Source organism: Pipra filicauda, unplaced genomic scaffold (genome assembly GCF_003945595.2).
Source record: "Pipra filicauda isolate LSUMZ 115617 unplaced genomic scaffold, ASM394559v2 scaffold58_size5111680_pilon, whole genome shotgun sequence".
NCBI lineage: Eukaryota > Metazoa > Chordata > Aves > Passeriformes > Pipridae > Pipra > Pipra filicauda.
In genome coordinates, this window is record NW_024104742.1 from 1,133,143 (window position 1) to 1,150,003 (window position 16,861).

Here is a 16,861-nt window from a genome sequence, read left to right on the forward strand (position 1 = left end):
TTGAAAAGTGTGTACAGAATCCTCTCCTTCCCATTAGTGTGAGAATGGAGACATGGAAAGGCAGGAAATGAGTCTCACTCTTTTAATTCTTTCCTACTCAGGTAAATTTGACTATGACTTTGTGTAGAATTGTCTTAGACAAGAAAGACAGTTGCAAGGGGTTTATTATCAGACAAAATAAATACAAAAACGGTACACACTACGTAAAACTATCTTCTATTGACACACTCAGGTAAGTTTGACTCAGAGCTGAAAATACCTGCATGGATGAGACAAGCTAAACTCTCTAAAGGTCTTTTGTTGCTTTGAGCTCCACTGAATTGACAGAAGTGAGGAGGTGACACAAAAAGACATTTGGTTTGTGACTCCAAAAATGAGTTTCTGTAATAGGTGCAATATATGTGTAGAAGGTTGTAATTGACTGTTTTTCCTATGAGCTGATCCCAGACACTTCCAGAGTTTGCTTAGATGTTCTACTTATTTTTTGACTGATACCAGTTAAGAAGCTGCTTTTTGCAGTACAAACACCATCACCTTGCTTACAGGTACCTTAATTCCAGTGTTTTGGCACATATGGCCTTCCTGTCTCTGGAACGAGAAATCCAGTCTGGAAGAAGAGGCTTATGGGCTTACCACTGGGGTTTTTTGGATATGCTTATTTAGGCATGGTGCTGTTCCATTCCTGCTTTTCCCATATTATAGTTAAAATAGCAATTGCAAAAATTAGTAATGGGTTACAGGAGGAAGGAGCAGTTATTAGCTGGTAAGAAAGGCACAGAAGAGGATGGGTGCAAGCCCAGCTTTCAGAGTGACTGAAGACCTGGCTCCTGCCAACCTGCAGTGTTTAGCATTTGGGATTAAGTGGGCTTCAGGAGGGATTCCTGCAACATTAATGGCCTGCATTTTGGCAGGTTGTTTTACATGTTCTGTGCAAACAGTCTCCTCTGTAACCTCTTAATGATCTGAATAGTCTGGGGTTTTTTTAAAGATGTAAACATGACTGCATTTGGAGACATAAGTTGAAATGTAGTTTTGCATTGTAGCTGCCAGAAGCTCCATTAAGTTGTGTTGGACCTGGCAAGTACTAAGGTGATCATAAAAAGAGGTTATTGTTTTCATGATCCAGGCAGTAAACAAAGGTGATCTTGAGGAAGATGTTTGATTTCCATTTATCTCGATATTTAGCTTTTTAGCACTCACAGTTCTGGTGCTCCTCTGCAGTGATCTGGTATTCTCAATGCTTCTTCCTCAGTGAACTGTGCTGCACATTTTTAATGGTTCAGAAACCAGTGCCTCTTTCCCTCTCCTTCCTAGAGCTGCGTCAGTTAAGTGCTATTCCAGTCTGAGTGGTGCTGTGTCCACTCTAATCGTGTCCTCTACTGGGTCTGAGGGCTGGTCTGGTACCTTACACAGCTGTGTTCTGCTTTTGTGTAGAGCCTCCAGCTTCTCCTTGCAGATAAATGTTAAGTTGCAGGTAAATGTCAGTTATTCTGCTGAGCCTGTTTGGTTCAGTCAAGTGCCTTCACTGTACCTCAGGTAGTGCCACTGCAGTGATGTTCTGGGAGCACAAGCAAAGCATGGGTGGAGATCTGTTGAAATAAAACACTTTCCTTTGTGCTGAAGGCTTCCTCTCTGGACTGCTTTTTTTTTTTAAGGACTTACTTAACAACTTCTGTTAAAGAACAAAAGGTCGACATCCATGTAATCAAAATCCTGCTTACAGAAAGTGATTGAGAATTCCCAGGGGGCAAAATGAGGAATTGCCATTGCAGAGGAACCTTGGTGCAGGAAATGTCTGAATTAACCCAGTCACTTCCCAAGAATCAATAAAATGAGCTGACTGGAGTGTCATAGATCTTCAGCACCTCATTTCTGCTGTGGCTGGCTCCTGGCAGCTGCTTCTGGCAGCAAGGAGCTGTGGGTGGGAACAAAGCTGTGTCTCTGCTACCTTTGTCTCTTCCAGTGCTGGGCACCAAGCCCAGTGCACGTGCAGGGGGACAAAAACAGCAGTTCAAGTAGATGAATAATGCTAAAATTTGATCTTTAAATACTGCTTGTTTTCTCAAGTTAAAAAGGGCAGGGAATCTTTGTTTCTTTTGGTTGGTGAGATTTTTTGGGGTTTTTTTAACTGAAAGCAATGCTGAACTTGGCCACTGGCATGATGATAACACTTGAATATAAGAGCATTAGCTGTAGACATGGCAGAATCGATTTTATCGGTCACAAAAAGCCACTGTGTCCTTTTTTTCCTGTCATTAGCAATTTGCTGAACACATGTTCAGGAAAATGTTGGAAAATGGTCACTCTTCAAATAATTCAAAGTGAACCTGTGAGTGTGAGGAATGCTAAGCTGCAGTCTTCCGAGGCAAACTTGCCTGCTGCTTCTGGTTGGAATATCATCAATGCAAATTTGTTTGTGTTTTGTCCATGTCTGTTTTGTATGTGCTTTCTCTAGTTACATATAGTATAGATACTTTGTTTGTTTGAGAACTGCTTAGAAGCACATTGCTTCATTTTGTGAATGTGGGAACAAACTGGAAGGCTGTAGGGAACTGTTGACTAGTTATGAGGACATGGTACTGGAGTTGTGATTCTGGGTTCTTTATGCTAATGCCTATAGCTGCTACTTTTGTTTTCCTAGTATTTTGCTAATAGTGTTGGTCTCCTGCCAAGATGTAGCGGAGGCTTTTCAGTTCACGTGGTTAGAAACTGATCGTTTTTTCCTGTGTGTGCTTTAGTGACAGTGCTTCAGGCTTCTGTGTGGAATTCTGCTCAGACTGTAATGTTAAGCAAATGGAGCACGAAAAATGAGTGAAGCCAAGTGCTACATACAGAACAAGACACACAAGGCCATTCAGAAAGAGACACGAGTACTCATTTAAGCCTGTGGGTAAATTTGTCTTTAACTGCAGTAAGTGATGAGCACATGCTTAGAGCTGTGCCAGTAAGTTTGTTCTTCCAATAACTGTAACTCCTTTGATTTTTAGAGGGTTCATGAATAAATTTAAACCAGTCCTTTAGTACCTTCCTGAATAAAGGCTGATACTATAACATGGTGATTAAGAGAACAGCTTGTTAGAGAATCAGATGTTACTCAAGGTCCTCTGGAGCTCTAGTCCAATCCCCACTGCTCACCCAGGTCAGAGCAAGTTGCACAGGGCTTTTAGTGTCTCCAGGGATGGATACTCCACAGTTTCCCTAGGTAACCTGTCCCATTTGACCAGCCTCACAGAGTGTTTCCTCGTGTCTTGCATTCTTTTTCCACTTACTTCTTCTGGTTGTATATCTAAATGTCTCAATGTCATTTTAGTCTTTTTTAGACCTACTGGGATTTGCTTAGGTCAGTTTGTGTCTGTGGTCTTCAACAGACTCTGCTTTTATGGAACTGACTGCTTTGTTTTGCTGTCTGAAAACAGACATTCAAGAGCAGTAACACTGTTAGGAAATTTTGAAAAGGTGAGAGATTATTTTATTGGCCTGATTTAAGTGCAGTACTTGACTCTGTAGAGCGTATTGTGAAATAGATTTATTTGAGCGATGGTGATCCCCTCATATTGTTTTCCAGTTGGCCTCACAAGGAAACAAACATCAGGGAGGTTTTACCACTTTTTTTTTTTCTGCCTTTTCACAGACATGTCCTGCCTGAAAAATACTGGGCTGAGACCAGGCAGCAATGGCATTTTGACCTCAAGGGGGATGTCCAGCAGCAGTGTGTATCCTCCTCTTAATTCCTGCATTCTTTGTCCAAGCTAGAGAGATGCTCATGGGAGTTGTGTGAGATCTTAGTAATCCTCTCGTGTATGGCAGTTACTGTAAGTGATCTTTAAAGCCTTCAAGCAGAGGAAGATAGATAGGGGAGTGCTCAAAAGCTGGCTTTTGCTTCATTACAGTACAGCTCTACTGCTTAAACCAAACCCTGTGCTTTCCAACCATCACTGCCATCTGCTTTGGTGTGATCCAGGGTGCAGGAGAGAGGGGCAACAGCTCAGGGGTCTCATCAGTGTGCAGTGCTGGGCTCCCCACTACAGAGAGACAAGGATATACTGGAGAGAGTCCAGCAAAAGGCTGCTGGGGTGATGAAGAGCTTGGAGCATCTGACAAATGGGGAGAGCCTGAGAGAGCTGGGGCTGTTCAGCCTGGAGAAGAGATGTCTCGGGGGGATCTTACCCATGTGTATAAATTCCTGATGGGGTAAAGAAGACTGATAGAGACTTCTTGGTGGTATCCAGTGGAAGCACAGAGGCAGTGGGCACAAATGAAATATAGGAAATTCATACGTTTAAATAAATATTAAAAAAATGTTGTTTGTTTTTTTTTTTTCTGTCAGAGTGGTCAGACACTAGGACAGACCCAAACATCTGTCCCTTAAAGTGTTCCCAATTTAACAAAGTTGCTCTTGCGCCAGGGAAAGTGTGTCTTTGCCACGCCGTGCTCCCTAGGATTAGAGATGGAGCCTGCACGGGCAGTGAGACAGTCGAGGCAGTGTTGTTGCTGCTCTGTGTGACCCCGTTGGTGACGTGCTGGTGCAGCAGCTTTGCAGCAGCTGTCGGCACTCCTTTTCTACAGCGAGTGCAGTGGGTTCCTGCAGCCCTCACCCGCGATCCAGGGTGAGTCAGCAGAGGGCAGCCCTTCAACGCCAGGACTTTGCAGCCCTGGACTAAGGACTGGTTTCCTGCTGCACAGCTGGAGCATCCTCCCTTCCCAGGCCTGAGAAGCCAACAAGTGGCTGCTGACTGACAGTCCCTTTGGCACCTCTAGGAATGGGTGACACTCAACACCCATCCGTGGACAGGTGGCACAGAGGGAAGAGCAGCTGTAGCTGTGGGGTCCAACCAGCTGCTCTTGCCATACCCAGCCTTGCACGGTGTTTATACCTGTCCTGGTGGCACACCTGGATGTCCCCTGAGCACACCAGGAGTGCTGGCTGGTGGCCTGTGCAGCTGAGGACATCATTTTCCCCTTGTTTTGGCACAAGCTGCACAAAAAGCATTGCTCAAGGAGTTCTTTACATGTGGACCTGGGGCAGTCTGCGTCTTGGCTTTGCTGTCAAGAGAGGTAAATGTGCAGATGTAATCATAAGGCTACTTTTTGGTGTGTTTGGGTTTTTTTAAATTTTAAAGTGTTTGAAATACATTAAAATATCACATCTGTATCTCAAAAGGAATTTTGAAGCTGGGAAATGGAAGACGTAGTGGCATTTATAATCCTCTCCCTGCACAGCAAAAAAGCACGTCTGGATCTGGGTTACTGAGTTCTGCAGTTCCCTGCAGGAATGCAGGACCCTCTCCAATGCAGTAGAGCACTTGGTTAATCACCTGCTTAAGGCTGATCACATAGGTAAGTGTTTTTCTGGGACAGGCCATTTGCAGGTGATTAAAAGGCCCACAGATAACAAGTGAAGGCAGTGAAAAATGGGATTATTGGCTAATAATATTAAGTGTCTTTTATATTGGATGGCTTGTGAGAAATTAAGTCCTAAGCCTGCCACTAACCCTTTAGCACCTCTGGGAGGTTTGCAGAGTTGGTCCTGGAGTCCCTTATATGTGGTTCCAGACCTTATATCTGTGTGAGCTGCACTGATAGATGTTAGTAAAAAAAAAAAAAAAAAAAAAGATAATTTTCCTTGATGCATCCTCTGTGCTATAGCGCTTCTGGTAAGTGGGAAGGATTCTACTATCAGACTAATACAGTGTCCTCTGCAAACCTTCTTTTTTTGTAGTCGGTGCTGTCCAGCAGATCTGGGGAGGAGGTGGCAAAAAGAGCTGTTTCAGCCAGGTTAGCTGTACCTTCCAGTGCATATCCTCACTGAGCACTACGAACTGGTGCTGCTGTTCCCCCTCTGATCAGTCAGGCAGGTGTGGGATCAAAGTGACATCGGGGACCTCAAGTCTGTAGCCTCAATGAAGAGGTGGAAATGTTAGCACGACTGAGTCTGTGAGTTCCCCATGGTAGACTGTGTTCAAGAAAGTTTGGTCATCTGAGGCAGTGTAACTCCTCAGCACCTCCAGAATGCCCATGTGTGTTCTTGGCTGCCTTTCTTCCCTGTAAAAAAGGAGATGAGAACTGCAATCCTTGCAACTTCGGGCTTGTCCATCGCAGCAGTGCTGTGGCTGCTGTCATCTTGCCTTAACACTCCCTGTGCTTGAGACTCTTATTCTGATGTTTCTGATGTTCCCAAGAGGGAGTCACAGCTTTCTGCGAGCTCTTTTCATGTGATGTGTCCTTCCCATTGCTTCTATTTTCCTTTTGTTTTCATGCTTTGCTTCAAAAAACAGCTCCACTGTTCACTGGTCTTCCCTGGCTGCAGAGCTCAGTTGAGTAGGATGCTGATGGGCAGCTGATCAGATGCAGCCCCTGGCTGGCACCAAACCAAGCTTGTAATCTTAGTAGGAACCCTTTGCTTCTGACTGGATAAAAAATGGGGTGTGTGCTTTAGGGAGGATTTTATTTCTTGTCCAGTGACTTGTCACAGCTCTCTTCTCCTCAGCCCCTGGACAAACACTCTGGTTCTTAGAGCTGTTCCTAAATGTCTGGAAATGGCTCTGCCACAAGTGTTGACTCCAGTCATTGGTGCTGTGCTGGCTTGTGCTCTCCTGCAGTGCCCAGCCTGCTCTGAGGAGCCACAGGGGCCAGGGGTTCTCCCCAGCAGCCAGGATAAACAGGGCTACCCCATTCTGTGGCAAACATCATGTTACCTGTCCTCTTGAGGCCAGGTGAACGAGACCTAACAATTTTATTTGCCAGTTCATTGCAGTGCAGTCTCTAGAGCTGTGTACTGTAGTGATCTGAAGTGGCTGGTAAAATCTCTCCAAGAAAGATCATGGGTGTGGGGATAAGGAAGTGAACCTCAGTGCACCGCTGCTGGAATTGTGCATCACAAAGGCTTTCGCTTCTTAGCTTAGGTTTTGAAAAGCTTTGTGAAAATGCAAATTCTTCAGCTCATCAACTCTTTTTTTTTTCTGTCCCTCATTTCATATTTGATAATTAACAATAAACTTTTGGATTTGTTTTGCCTCTGGTGTAAAAAATCAGAGCAATGTTTCATACGAAATGGTGTCTGCTGCCCCTTCAGTGAACTGCTAAAAAGCAGAACAATAACTGGCTTGCATGCTTTAGAAGTCACAAATAACATTTTGAATGGCTTGGACCATAATAGCTGTATTCATTACCCCCTACAGATTGGCTCCCATAATCAAAACAATTTCTCTATATGTTGTGTGACTTACAGCATGCTTATAATTCCAGTGAGATCCTTGTAGATAGTATTTAATCAGCCATATGGCACAATGTGTGTAAATTCCTCAAGCGTATGACTATATGGCAACTCTATTCAATTCAGCATCTTACTGTGAAGATACAACACAATGAAATAAGTAAAAAAAATTATAAGGCTTTAATGTACAAAACAAAGGATCAGCAGCTCTCTGTTGTAATTTCAAAATCACCATCCTTAAAAGCAGTGTACAATGACAAAGTAACAAGGACTAGGAATTAAGTCCTAAGGAACCTTCTCTTAAATCCTTACTTCTTGCTTTTACAGCTGGGCAGGCACAGGGGATTGTGGCCTCTCTCATCAAAGCACTTTCCTGTAGCAAACCCTATAGGTTGGAGATTTTCTGCTTTAATCCCTGATGGCAACTCAACCCCAGCTGTTCCATCCCTTCCCCCCAGTGGGATGGGGGTGGGAGAATTGGAAGGGTAAAAGTGATACAACTCATGGGTTGAAATAAAGACAGTTCAATAGGTAAAGCAAAGCCCCACACACAGGCAAAGCAAAACAAGGAATTAATTCACCACTTTCCATGGGCAGGCAAGTGTTCAGCCATCCCTAGGAAAGGAGGGCTCCAGCAGGCGTGACTTAGGAAGCCACTCTGAAAGTCCCCACTTCCTCCTTCTGCCCCAGCTTTATACCAGGAATATGATGGCATGTGGTCTGGGATATCCTTTGGGTCAGTTGGGGTCAGCTGTTCTGGCTGTGTCCTCTCCCAGCTCCTTGTTGTACTGGTGGGCTTGGGGTGAGGAGCAGAAAAGCACTTGACTTTCAGCAGTAACGAAAACATCCTAATTATCCACACTGTTTCCAGCACAAATCCAAAACACAGCCCCATACCAACTACCGTGGAGAAAATTAACTCTATCCCAGCCACAACCAGAACAGAGATGCTCAGTAAAAAGATCTTGCCCTGGATCCAGCTTAGCCTTGCAGGAACAGCCTGTAGAGCAGCGACGCACCTTGGGCAGAGCCACACGGAGACCACCAGCCCAAATGGACCGGTGTCCCATTCGGCACCGACCCTCCGCGGGGTATTGTTCTCAGTGTCCAGCCACTTCAGCCGGAGGCTGCTGCCCTCGGGTGAGCCCCGGCACCTGTGCCCTTGCCTGGGCAAACCGGGGCTGCGTCCGCGGAGCTCCGCCGGGGAGCATCCCCTGCGGTGAGCGGGGACACGGTCTGGCCGTGCCGGGCCGAGGCACCGCCCCAGCCCGGGGCTTTCCGTGTGTCCGTGGCCGGCCCGGGGGCACCTGCGGCGGGGACAAAGCGGGGCCGGGCGGGGCGGGGCGAGCAGGGACCCTCCCGGGCCCGCCCCGCGGCTCCGCCCGCCCCGGCCCGGCCGCGCCCGCCGGCAGCGAGGGAGGGAAGCGGGGAGGCACCAGCCTGCGGATCGGCTCGGCTCGCCTGGGTTTGGCTCGGCTCGGACCATGTCGCCATGTCGGAAGTGAGGAAGTTCACGAAGCGGCTCAGCAAGCCGGGCACGGCGGCCGAGCTGCGGCAGAGCGTGTCCGAGGCGGTGCGCAGCTCCTTCGTGCTGGTGAGCGCGGGCACAGCCCGGGCGGGGCCGCGGGTCCCGCTCGGCGCCCGGGAAGGGGCAGAGCTGGGCAGGGGATGCGCCGGGGGAAGGGGCAGAGCTGGGCAGGGGATGCGCCGATCGCGGAGAGAGGAAGAGGAAGGGGCTGGGTAGGGGCCGGAGAAGGGGCAGAGCTGGGTCGGCGCTGGGCAGAGCGGGGGATGCTCAGGGCGCGGCGGGGCAGGGTTTGGGAAGCGCTGTGCGAGAGATGGGCGGGCGCGGCTGGGCAAGGCAGGGGATGGGGAAGGGATCCCTCTTTGGGATCCTCTCCGTGTGTTTGTGCCGTGCCATCCCACCTGCCGTCACCGCGCCCCTCAGCACCGCTCAAAGCCGAGAGAAGCGCAGGGAAGCGGCACTTTATCCACCTGGCGTGAGTTAGTGTCTGTGTGGTGCGAGCAAGAATTAACGGGAATCTGTCGGTGCAGGGCACTGAGCAAACAGGTAACAGAGCCCACCTTCCACAGGGTGCAGGCAGCGTGAAACTGGCACTTAGATAGGGCAGGACTGAAGGGCACGGCCTGGCAAGGTGAGAGAGAGGCAGGGGCATTGGCGTAAGCCGGGAGCCCGCAATATCCCGGGAATCGCGCTCCAGTGTCTGGGGTGAACGTCACGTGCGTTATCAGATGGGTTTCATCCCCGCATGTGGGATGCTGCAGCAGGTTGTCTTTGTTGTGCTCACAGCTGTGCAAACGTTAGCGCTGTGCCCTGGGAGGATGCCGGGGTCAGCTCACAGCTTCCCAGGGCTTTGTTGGATGGATTGCACTGGTGCTCGTTGAATTACTCTAGCATGTAATCAACTTTGACCTTGACTCTGATGGAAGGAAGGTTAGTCAATGGGATATGCAGAAAGTGCAGTACAAGTTCAGGGAATAATTCCTATTAGTTCTCTACTATTAGATTAAATGGCTTGTGCTGTTAAAGAAATTGAGGGGTTTGAACAAATCTTTTAAAAACACAGTTTTCTTGAAAATTTACGGATTTCTAAAGCTGTAAAAAAGCCATGGTGATAATCCAGTCTGACTTCCTAGTGCTAGTTTTGCTTCCAATGTGCGATTGTTCAGGGATCCTTATGGGCTTACATGTGGTTTGCTTTCCCTCTTTCATCAACAATACACAGAGACAAATGTTTTGTACAAGCTGATGGAACCTCTGATTAAAAATGAAACTGTGTGTATAGGACCAGAAGAGCTTTGTTATCCTACAGGTAAATGGTTACTTGGCACCTGTGCCAGGAAGCTCAGGGAGGGAAGGGGTGAGTGGGAGTGTCAGAAAGGGAAGGGATGGGTGGGACTCTAGATGAAGATAAATAAAACCCTGACAGGAACCCAAAGAAGCTGTCAGAGTCCAGCATCCATCAGCAGCCACTCTCTTTCTGATCCTTTCTAGTGTTTCATTGCCCACACTGCCCCTGCCAACTTCTCTGTCTTTCTGGCAGGCAAATCCCCAGAGCTGCTGTGCTGCCTAGTGTGTTGGCAGCCAAGTGCCAAAGGAGGATGAGGGCAGGTGTCTCTGATCCCTAGGTCTTGGCAGACTTTCCTGCTTTTGGCAGTTCAATAGCAATGGATAAATCCCAGCACTTCTGCATCACTAGGAAGAGCCGTAAGAACACTGCAGTGATCAAGGAGTGGGGACGGAGCTGGCACAAGGTTATAGGACTGTCTCAGAGGGCGTTTTTGCCACCCTCAGTAATTAAGGTTAAGGTTCATGCTTTTCAGGTTATTCCAAGAAAAGGTGGTTCCTCTCCGTCTGTTAGTGCATTGTCCTGTGAGGAAGGGATGTCTGTGCACTGGTGTGCTGGCTGTTGGGAGGGTGCAGAGAGGATTCTGGGAAATGATGGTGGAGAGAGGGGGAGACTGAAAGCTTGTAGTTTCTGATCCTGATCCCAAGGTGAGGCTCAGTCTTGGTGCTGATGGTGCACATCCCCTACCCATCTGCCTCCTCCTTGCCATGGGCAGTGTGGGGGAGATCGAAGGGCCCAGCATCAGGAGTGTGCCAGCAGGCTGTGGTCCCAACTGTGCCTCACCCTGAGGCAGTGCTGAGCTCACCAATGGCCCATGGATATGTGGGGAGCAGGGGCTGGTGCTTGGTGACTGGACAGAGCAGGCTGGCACCATGTGGTTCTGTGTGTCCCATGAGCTGGGACTTTCTGAAGCAGACTGGAGTTGCACTAGAGACTACCTGGCAGGATCCCATCCCCTTCCTGCAGCCTGGACACAGCAGGTCAATAAAAAGTCAATAAAAGCGTGTGAGTAGTTTAATGCTCTTCAGGCCCTGGGGGATGCCCTGCCTGTCCCTCTGTGATCCTGTCAGGTGCCTTGTCTGTCTGCTTGCCTTGGGGCAATCTATCTGAAAGCGTGGGGATCTGTGGTGGTGAGCATGGATGAGATGAAGGAATGGGGAGCAGAGCTAATGCTGCACGTTCCAGAGCACACACCTTCATCCACAGGAGGAGTGGGCACTATAGGGCTCTTTCAATGTGTTGGTGGAGCTCAACACTTTTGGCATTCGGGGCACTCCTTGAGACCAGGAACTGTCTGGAGTAAGAAGACATTTGTAGTCAGTGAATGAAATACTCATAAATGAAAACATCTCAGTGAAGAAAGCTTTTAACATCATGGAAGTGGTCAGCCTGTACAGAGCCACAATTTGTGCATTAAAGGAGACGCATCTCCAGCCAGGAGCGCCGTGCTCCTGCATGGCCAGCCTGAGCCAGAGTGATGTCTGCAACACTGCGTTTCCAAAAGTGCTGCCCTGCAGGTGCAGTGAAGCCTGTGTCATCTTATTTCTGTTCCTGGTTTTCCATTTATGGCTCTCTAGTGCAAGGAGAGTATTTATGCTTCTCTTTGATTTGCAGAGCTGGACTGAAGTTGGTGGGAGTTTGGTTGTTGACTTTGGCAGGGCTTTGCTCCTTTGTGCTTGTGAAAGGGAAGTGTTGGATGTGGTGGTGGCTGGACATCAGCAGCGAGGGGAGGTTGTCCCTTTCCAAGGTGTCCTGGTGTACCCGTGTTCACCCATTGCCCTTTGGACCAGCTGCTAGGATGCAGTTAGAGCTGTTCCTGCCGTGGTCTAAACGGAGCTGTAACCTGGAGCTATAGTAGTGAAAGTAAGCACAGGGCGTGTTGGGGAGCTGGGAAGCACTTTGGGTCCTGTGGGAAGGATGGGGAAGGATGAAGTACAGTTCACTTTGGGCTCTGCTGCTGTTTGCAGTGTCCCAGCCATCATTCTGGCCTTGCATCACGTTCACAGACGGGCTGTGTAGGGGAGGTCTGGGCTCGGAAGAGAGTTCAGTGGGAATCCCTTGAAAGCAGGCACAGCCCTGCAGAGCAGCATCTAGAGTGCCTGGGGTGCTGCAGGCAGCTGGGGTGTGTGGGAACCAGGGTTCTCTCTGTGCGCTTTTCTTCCCAAAGCTGCAGGGCAGATTGTATCAATTTCAGCTTTGAAAGCTCCCTGATGTGCGCTACTGATTACAGCTGGGGATGGAGTTTTGGCAGACTAATTGACAAACAAGGTCACTGTTTAAACAAACAAATTTAGTGAAAGCATTAGTTGGCAGGTGGGATAAATGACTTGCTAGAAGATAAAGGAAAATTTTAGGATTAGGTTAAAGAAAGGAGCAGTCAAAGCCCAAGTGTGATAACTTAAACCATTCTTAACCAAGAGATGACCTGCAACTTAAACTTTGGGGCACCAACAGTACAATACTGTGTTAGAAGTGCAACTTCAGAGCTGAAGTGCTGATGATACCTGGGAGAGGCACGTGAGCTAGAGCTCAGGAGAGCAGCCAGGGCCTTTGCCAGTGGAGGGACATGGGTGATTTTGGCTCAGACCTTCAATGCAATCTCCCTCCTCCCATGCTCTCCACACTGAGGATGTTGCTGAGTAATAATGGGAAAGTTGAGCAGCAGGGCAGGAGAACTCTGCTCCAAGTCACTGGCTGATGTGGGACCTGAGCAGTCACAGAGCTCAGACACTTGTCAGCAGGATGCACATGTGTGCTCAGGTGTGTGGTCCTCGTTCTGATGGAGGTGCCTGTGCACCTCTCCTTCACTCCATGAAGTGCAGTGGGGCATCGTAGAGTTGAGCCGTTTAAGAGCACATGTGTGTGAATGAGATCTCAAGTGTTGTGGCACTGACAGGACAATAGCAAAGGCTCTTCTTTCTGCCTCAGGATCAGATCAGCTGCACGTGGTCACTTGCTTCTGTGTGGTTGTAAGGCCAAAACTGAGACAGAGTCTCCCCGTGCCTCCCCTCTCTCTTTGGAAGTGATGTTCAGCAGTGGCTCAGCTCCCGCAAGGAGAGAGCTGTGTCTCAAGCCAGTTGCACGTTTTCCAGAGGTGTCATCTTCTGTGTCGTGACAGAGAAATAAAATGTGTGGGAGACACGAGATCAGAGCAGCAAGCACTTGACAAAACTCAGATGATGCATTTTCCCACAGTGCTGCCAAACCTACTCATCTGGTGGCAATTTTAAGTCTCGCACAATTACTCTGATTTTCTTTAGATCAGTTCTATACAGATTAACTAAAGATGCATTTACTACTTTGCCATAGAGATTTACAAAGGGTGCAGAGCCAGAGCATCTTATCTGAGAAGGAGCAGCTGCAAAGGATTTGCCCACACTGAGTGTCAGCCAGCCCAGTGGAGCATCTCCAGGCACCCCAGGGCACAGATTGGTGGCACCCAGGCACACTCAGCTCTTGGCCACACCTCTGCCAGCACAGAAACTCCCAGCAAGTGTGGGAGAACCTCTGCTTGCAAACAACTGCATCGATCCTTGCCATCCAGAGGTATCCAAGGCGAGTGTCTGCTCTCTGTGTTATGTGGTGCTCTGGGATGTGCTCCCTGAAACCTCGCCGTGAGACGTTGGGCAGCGTGCCAGGAGGAGATGGGTTTTGTTTGATCCTGGCTGGGCTGGGTTCATACGGGTGGCTCAGTTTCAGTCAGTTACAAAAAGGAGATAAAAAGTGCCTTAATAGTGATACTTAAGAAGGTTTTGACTGGAGGCAAAAAGGCATTTTGTTCTTTCTGTGGATTTTTTTTTTCAGCTTAAACTATATTATTAGTGCCTCAATTTATGCTCATGCAGAGGAAATCAGCTTTCTGCATACAGTCCTCTTTTAATAAGCTAAATTCACTTTGATCAATGTGAAGCCTGTTTATATGCAGCGTTTGTAGTGATCTTGGCGCTCAAGAGAGACACGGAATATATGCATGTTCCCCCTGGGGGTTGTCAACATGCTGTGTTTGCACAATTTACATAGAGAAAGAGACATATATGAGGCATGGGAGGAAACTCTGCCCCTGTGTAAGTGGGTGGGAGCTTTGCAGTTGGTTCAGCCAGGGCAGGATTTGCCTACTGTGACTGGGTGCCTCCAGAGCCGGCCACCACAGCTGGCTGGGGTGGCTTCTGTGGAAGTGTTTGCGGAGAGAACTGTTTTTCACAGGGGCTTATTCAAGAAAATGCTTAAACACATTCTTGGAATTAATCACATGCTTTCCTGACTTGGGGCTCGTGTGCTGTAAGGGGCTGGATTTAGCCCAGTGCTGGCTGAGTGCCGTGGCATGGCCCTGGGCAACGTGTGCCAGGGAAGTGGCTGGGTTTGCTCCTGCCTGAGATCACACCACTTGTGGAGTGGATGAGGGGCATGGGTTGATGGAGAAGAGCAAGGCTCCAAGTGACCTCTGCAGCTATTTGTGGCCAAATCTCTGGCATATCTCCTACTGATACCCAGTCCCGAAGAGATGGGGCAATTCTTGCTCCCCATGAATGCCTGTGTGCTGAGGAATGGCTGCAGGAGCTCCAGTCAGTGTATCCATTTCTCAAGGCTTTTGGAGTCGATGACAAGCTTTTGATGGGCACTAAATCTTATCCTTCCTAAGTCATCATTTAAATGTGTGCGTCCTCCCACCCATTATAGGAAAAGCACTAGGAGAAGAACAAAGCATCCAGGCCTTACGTGTGTGTACCTCTTGTCACATTTTGTTAGCTGGGGTTTTAGCACTTGCTGGGCTAGGCAGAGAGTGGTTTGTTGTGTGCCAAGGACAGTATCATAAAAATGCAGGTGTCCCTGCATTGACAGCATCTGCCCCGACCCACCACTGTCAGTGCAGTGAAACGCCTGGAACAGATGGTTGGTGGTGGTGCCTGCAGCTAATGCCAGCAATGCAGTGGGGATTTGGTGCACTCAGAATCCAGTGAGGGGGATGGCTCCTGGGCTTTGTTTCAGCCTCTTCTGTATCTGGAGATATTTGCAGATATCTCCCCCAAGGACCATGAGCATTTGAACCAGGACTACCTCCTGTAGTATATAGTGTAGTGTCCTTTTCTGTATGCAGCTGGATGGCTCTTTCATCATTTCACTTAGCCCTTTGCACGCTGATTTATTATATCTAATGATGCGAAAATGCACAAAGCTTTTGACATTTCTGTGGCCCGAGAATGCAAGTCATGGTCACACACAGAGCTGAACAGCAGCCAGGCATGGGGCACACGTGTGCTTCAGCATCCCCGGTTAATTGGCCTCCTCGCTCCTGCTTTGTCCAAGGAAGAAAAGAGTAGTTTCATATACCTTTGTGACCATTGCTGTTATCTTAAAAATGCTGGAATATGTTTCCCTGCCACCAACTCTTTCCATCTCTTTCATTCCCTTAAAAAGTACAAATCAAAGCTCTCCCTTTGCTGGCTCCTCTTTCCTTCAACACAGCCCTCACTTATCTTTACAGTTTTTCCCTGCCTCCTGCTGCTTCTCTAATGGGGTCAGGGCTGCTTCTTCCTGACCCCTTTCTCACCCCTCTCTCCTTTCTTGCTGAAATGCAGTTTCTTCTCTCCCTATTAATATCCCCTGTCACAGGGCTGTTCCTGGGGAGTGGTTGCATCTGGAAGGAGACCCTGTGTGTTTTGGTCCACAGTGCTCTCTCATCCTGCTCTTGGCTCCATGCTGGGTGACATCCCCTCTGCAGCCTGGTCCCTCTGTCCCCAGAGTGAGGACACTGCACGGGTGGGGCCAGAAAAATCTCCCCTATGCAGTATTAGGACCTGGTGATGGCAGAGTGCTGTACATTGCTCCGTAGCAGCCATACATGTACCTGTTTTGGCAGGAGTCAGGACCCTGGGATGTGGGCTGGATGGCAGTGTCTGTGTGAGGAGCGAGGCCCATCTCCCAGAGGTCTGGAGGAAGCCACAGCTCAGAATGGCAGCTGACTCCATGTCCGCCAGGGCTCTGTCAGCCTGCCGAGCCCATGGCTCTGTGGCTCAGTCCTTGGGGACATGGGGGTTAGCTGGAGCAGGGACTCGAGGGAAGTGTTGTGCCAGCCAGAAAGGGATGGAGGGGCACAGGGACATGAGAGGCTTGGCAGGAGCTGGGTTTGTGATAGGGGCAGGTAGAAGAGATATGGTTGGGAGAGGGAAAGGAAGTCTCCATCTCTTGGAGGGAGGTGATAGCACTGGCTGGGGTGGGCTGAATGCCTGCAGAGCTGGTGTTCAGGGAGGCAAACCCAGCTGCCGACAGACAACCACTTTCCATGGCAGTTTGGGGCTCCAGGAAAGTTGTGCTGGACTCAGACAGATTTTCCTCACAATTCTGCCTTTCCCTCTGTGCCTGGGGAGCCCTGAGCACTCCCTTGTCCTGTTGCATGATGCTGGAGCTGTATGGATGTCTGTACCTGGGGAAACGTTGAGGTGTTTCTGTTGACGGCAGCATTTTGTCTATGGGTGGGTTGAAGCCTCACAGAGCCCATCCACAGCCCCTCCTGCATTTGCTGGGGAGAACAGAGTTTAACTCTGCAGCTGCTGCAGCTGTTTGCACCTGTATCCAATGCCTGCAGCCAGAAAATGGAGCATAGATGAGGCTGAGACAAACAACTTCCTGAGCTGCTTAAACCACCGCTGACATCTTTGGGTTTGACTGCACTGCTGGGGTGTTTGCTGTGTTGCTGAGGCAACTCAAAACTATCTTGTAACTTCCTGCTCCATTTTTCCCCAGTGTTGCTCTGTGGGCTTGAACAAGTCTCTTCACCCCG

General features: G+C 48.9%; 1 protein-coding gene across 5 annotated transcripts in view; it reads left to right on the plus strand.

Annotated features, from left to right (window-relative positions):
* Nucleotides 1-8,636: 8,636 nt before the first annotated feature.
* Nucleotides 8,637-16,861, plus strand: part of DOCK11 (dedicator of cytokinesis 11) — an 81,254-nt gene continuing 73,029 nt past the window's right edge. For all 5 annotated transcript variants that reach the window (XM_039387796.1, XM_027746552.2, XM_027746554.2 and 2 more), the window contains exon 1: nt 8,637-8,807. In XM_039387796.1, the coding sequence (XP_039243730.1) occupies nt 8,706-8,807 (102 nt within the window). In that variant the 5' untranslated portion in view covers nt 8,637-8,705. The remainder of the gene's footprint in view (nt 8,808-16,861) is intronic.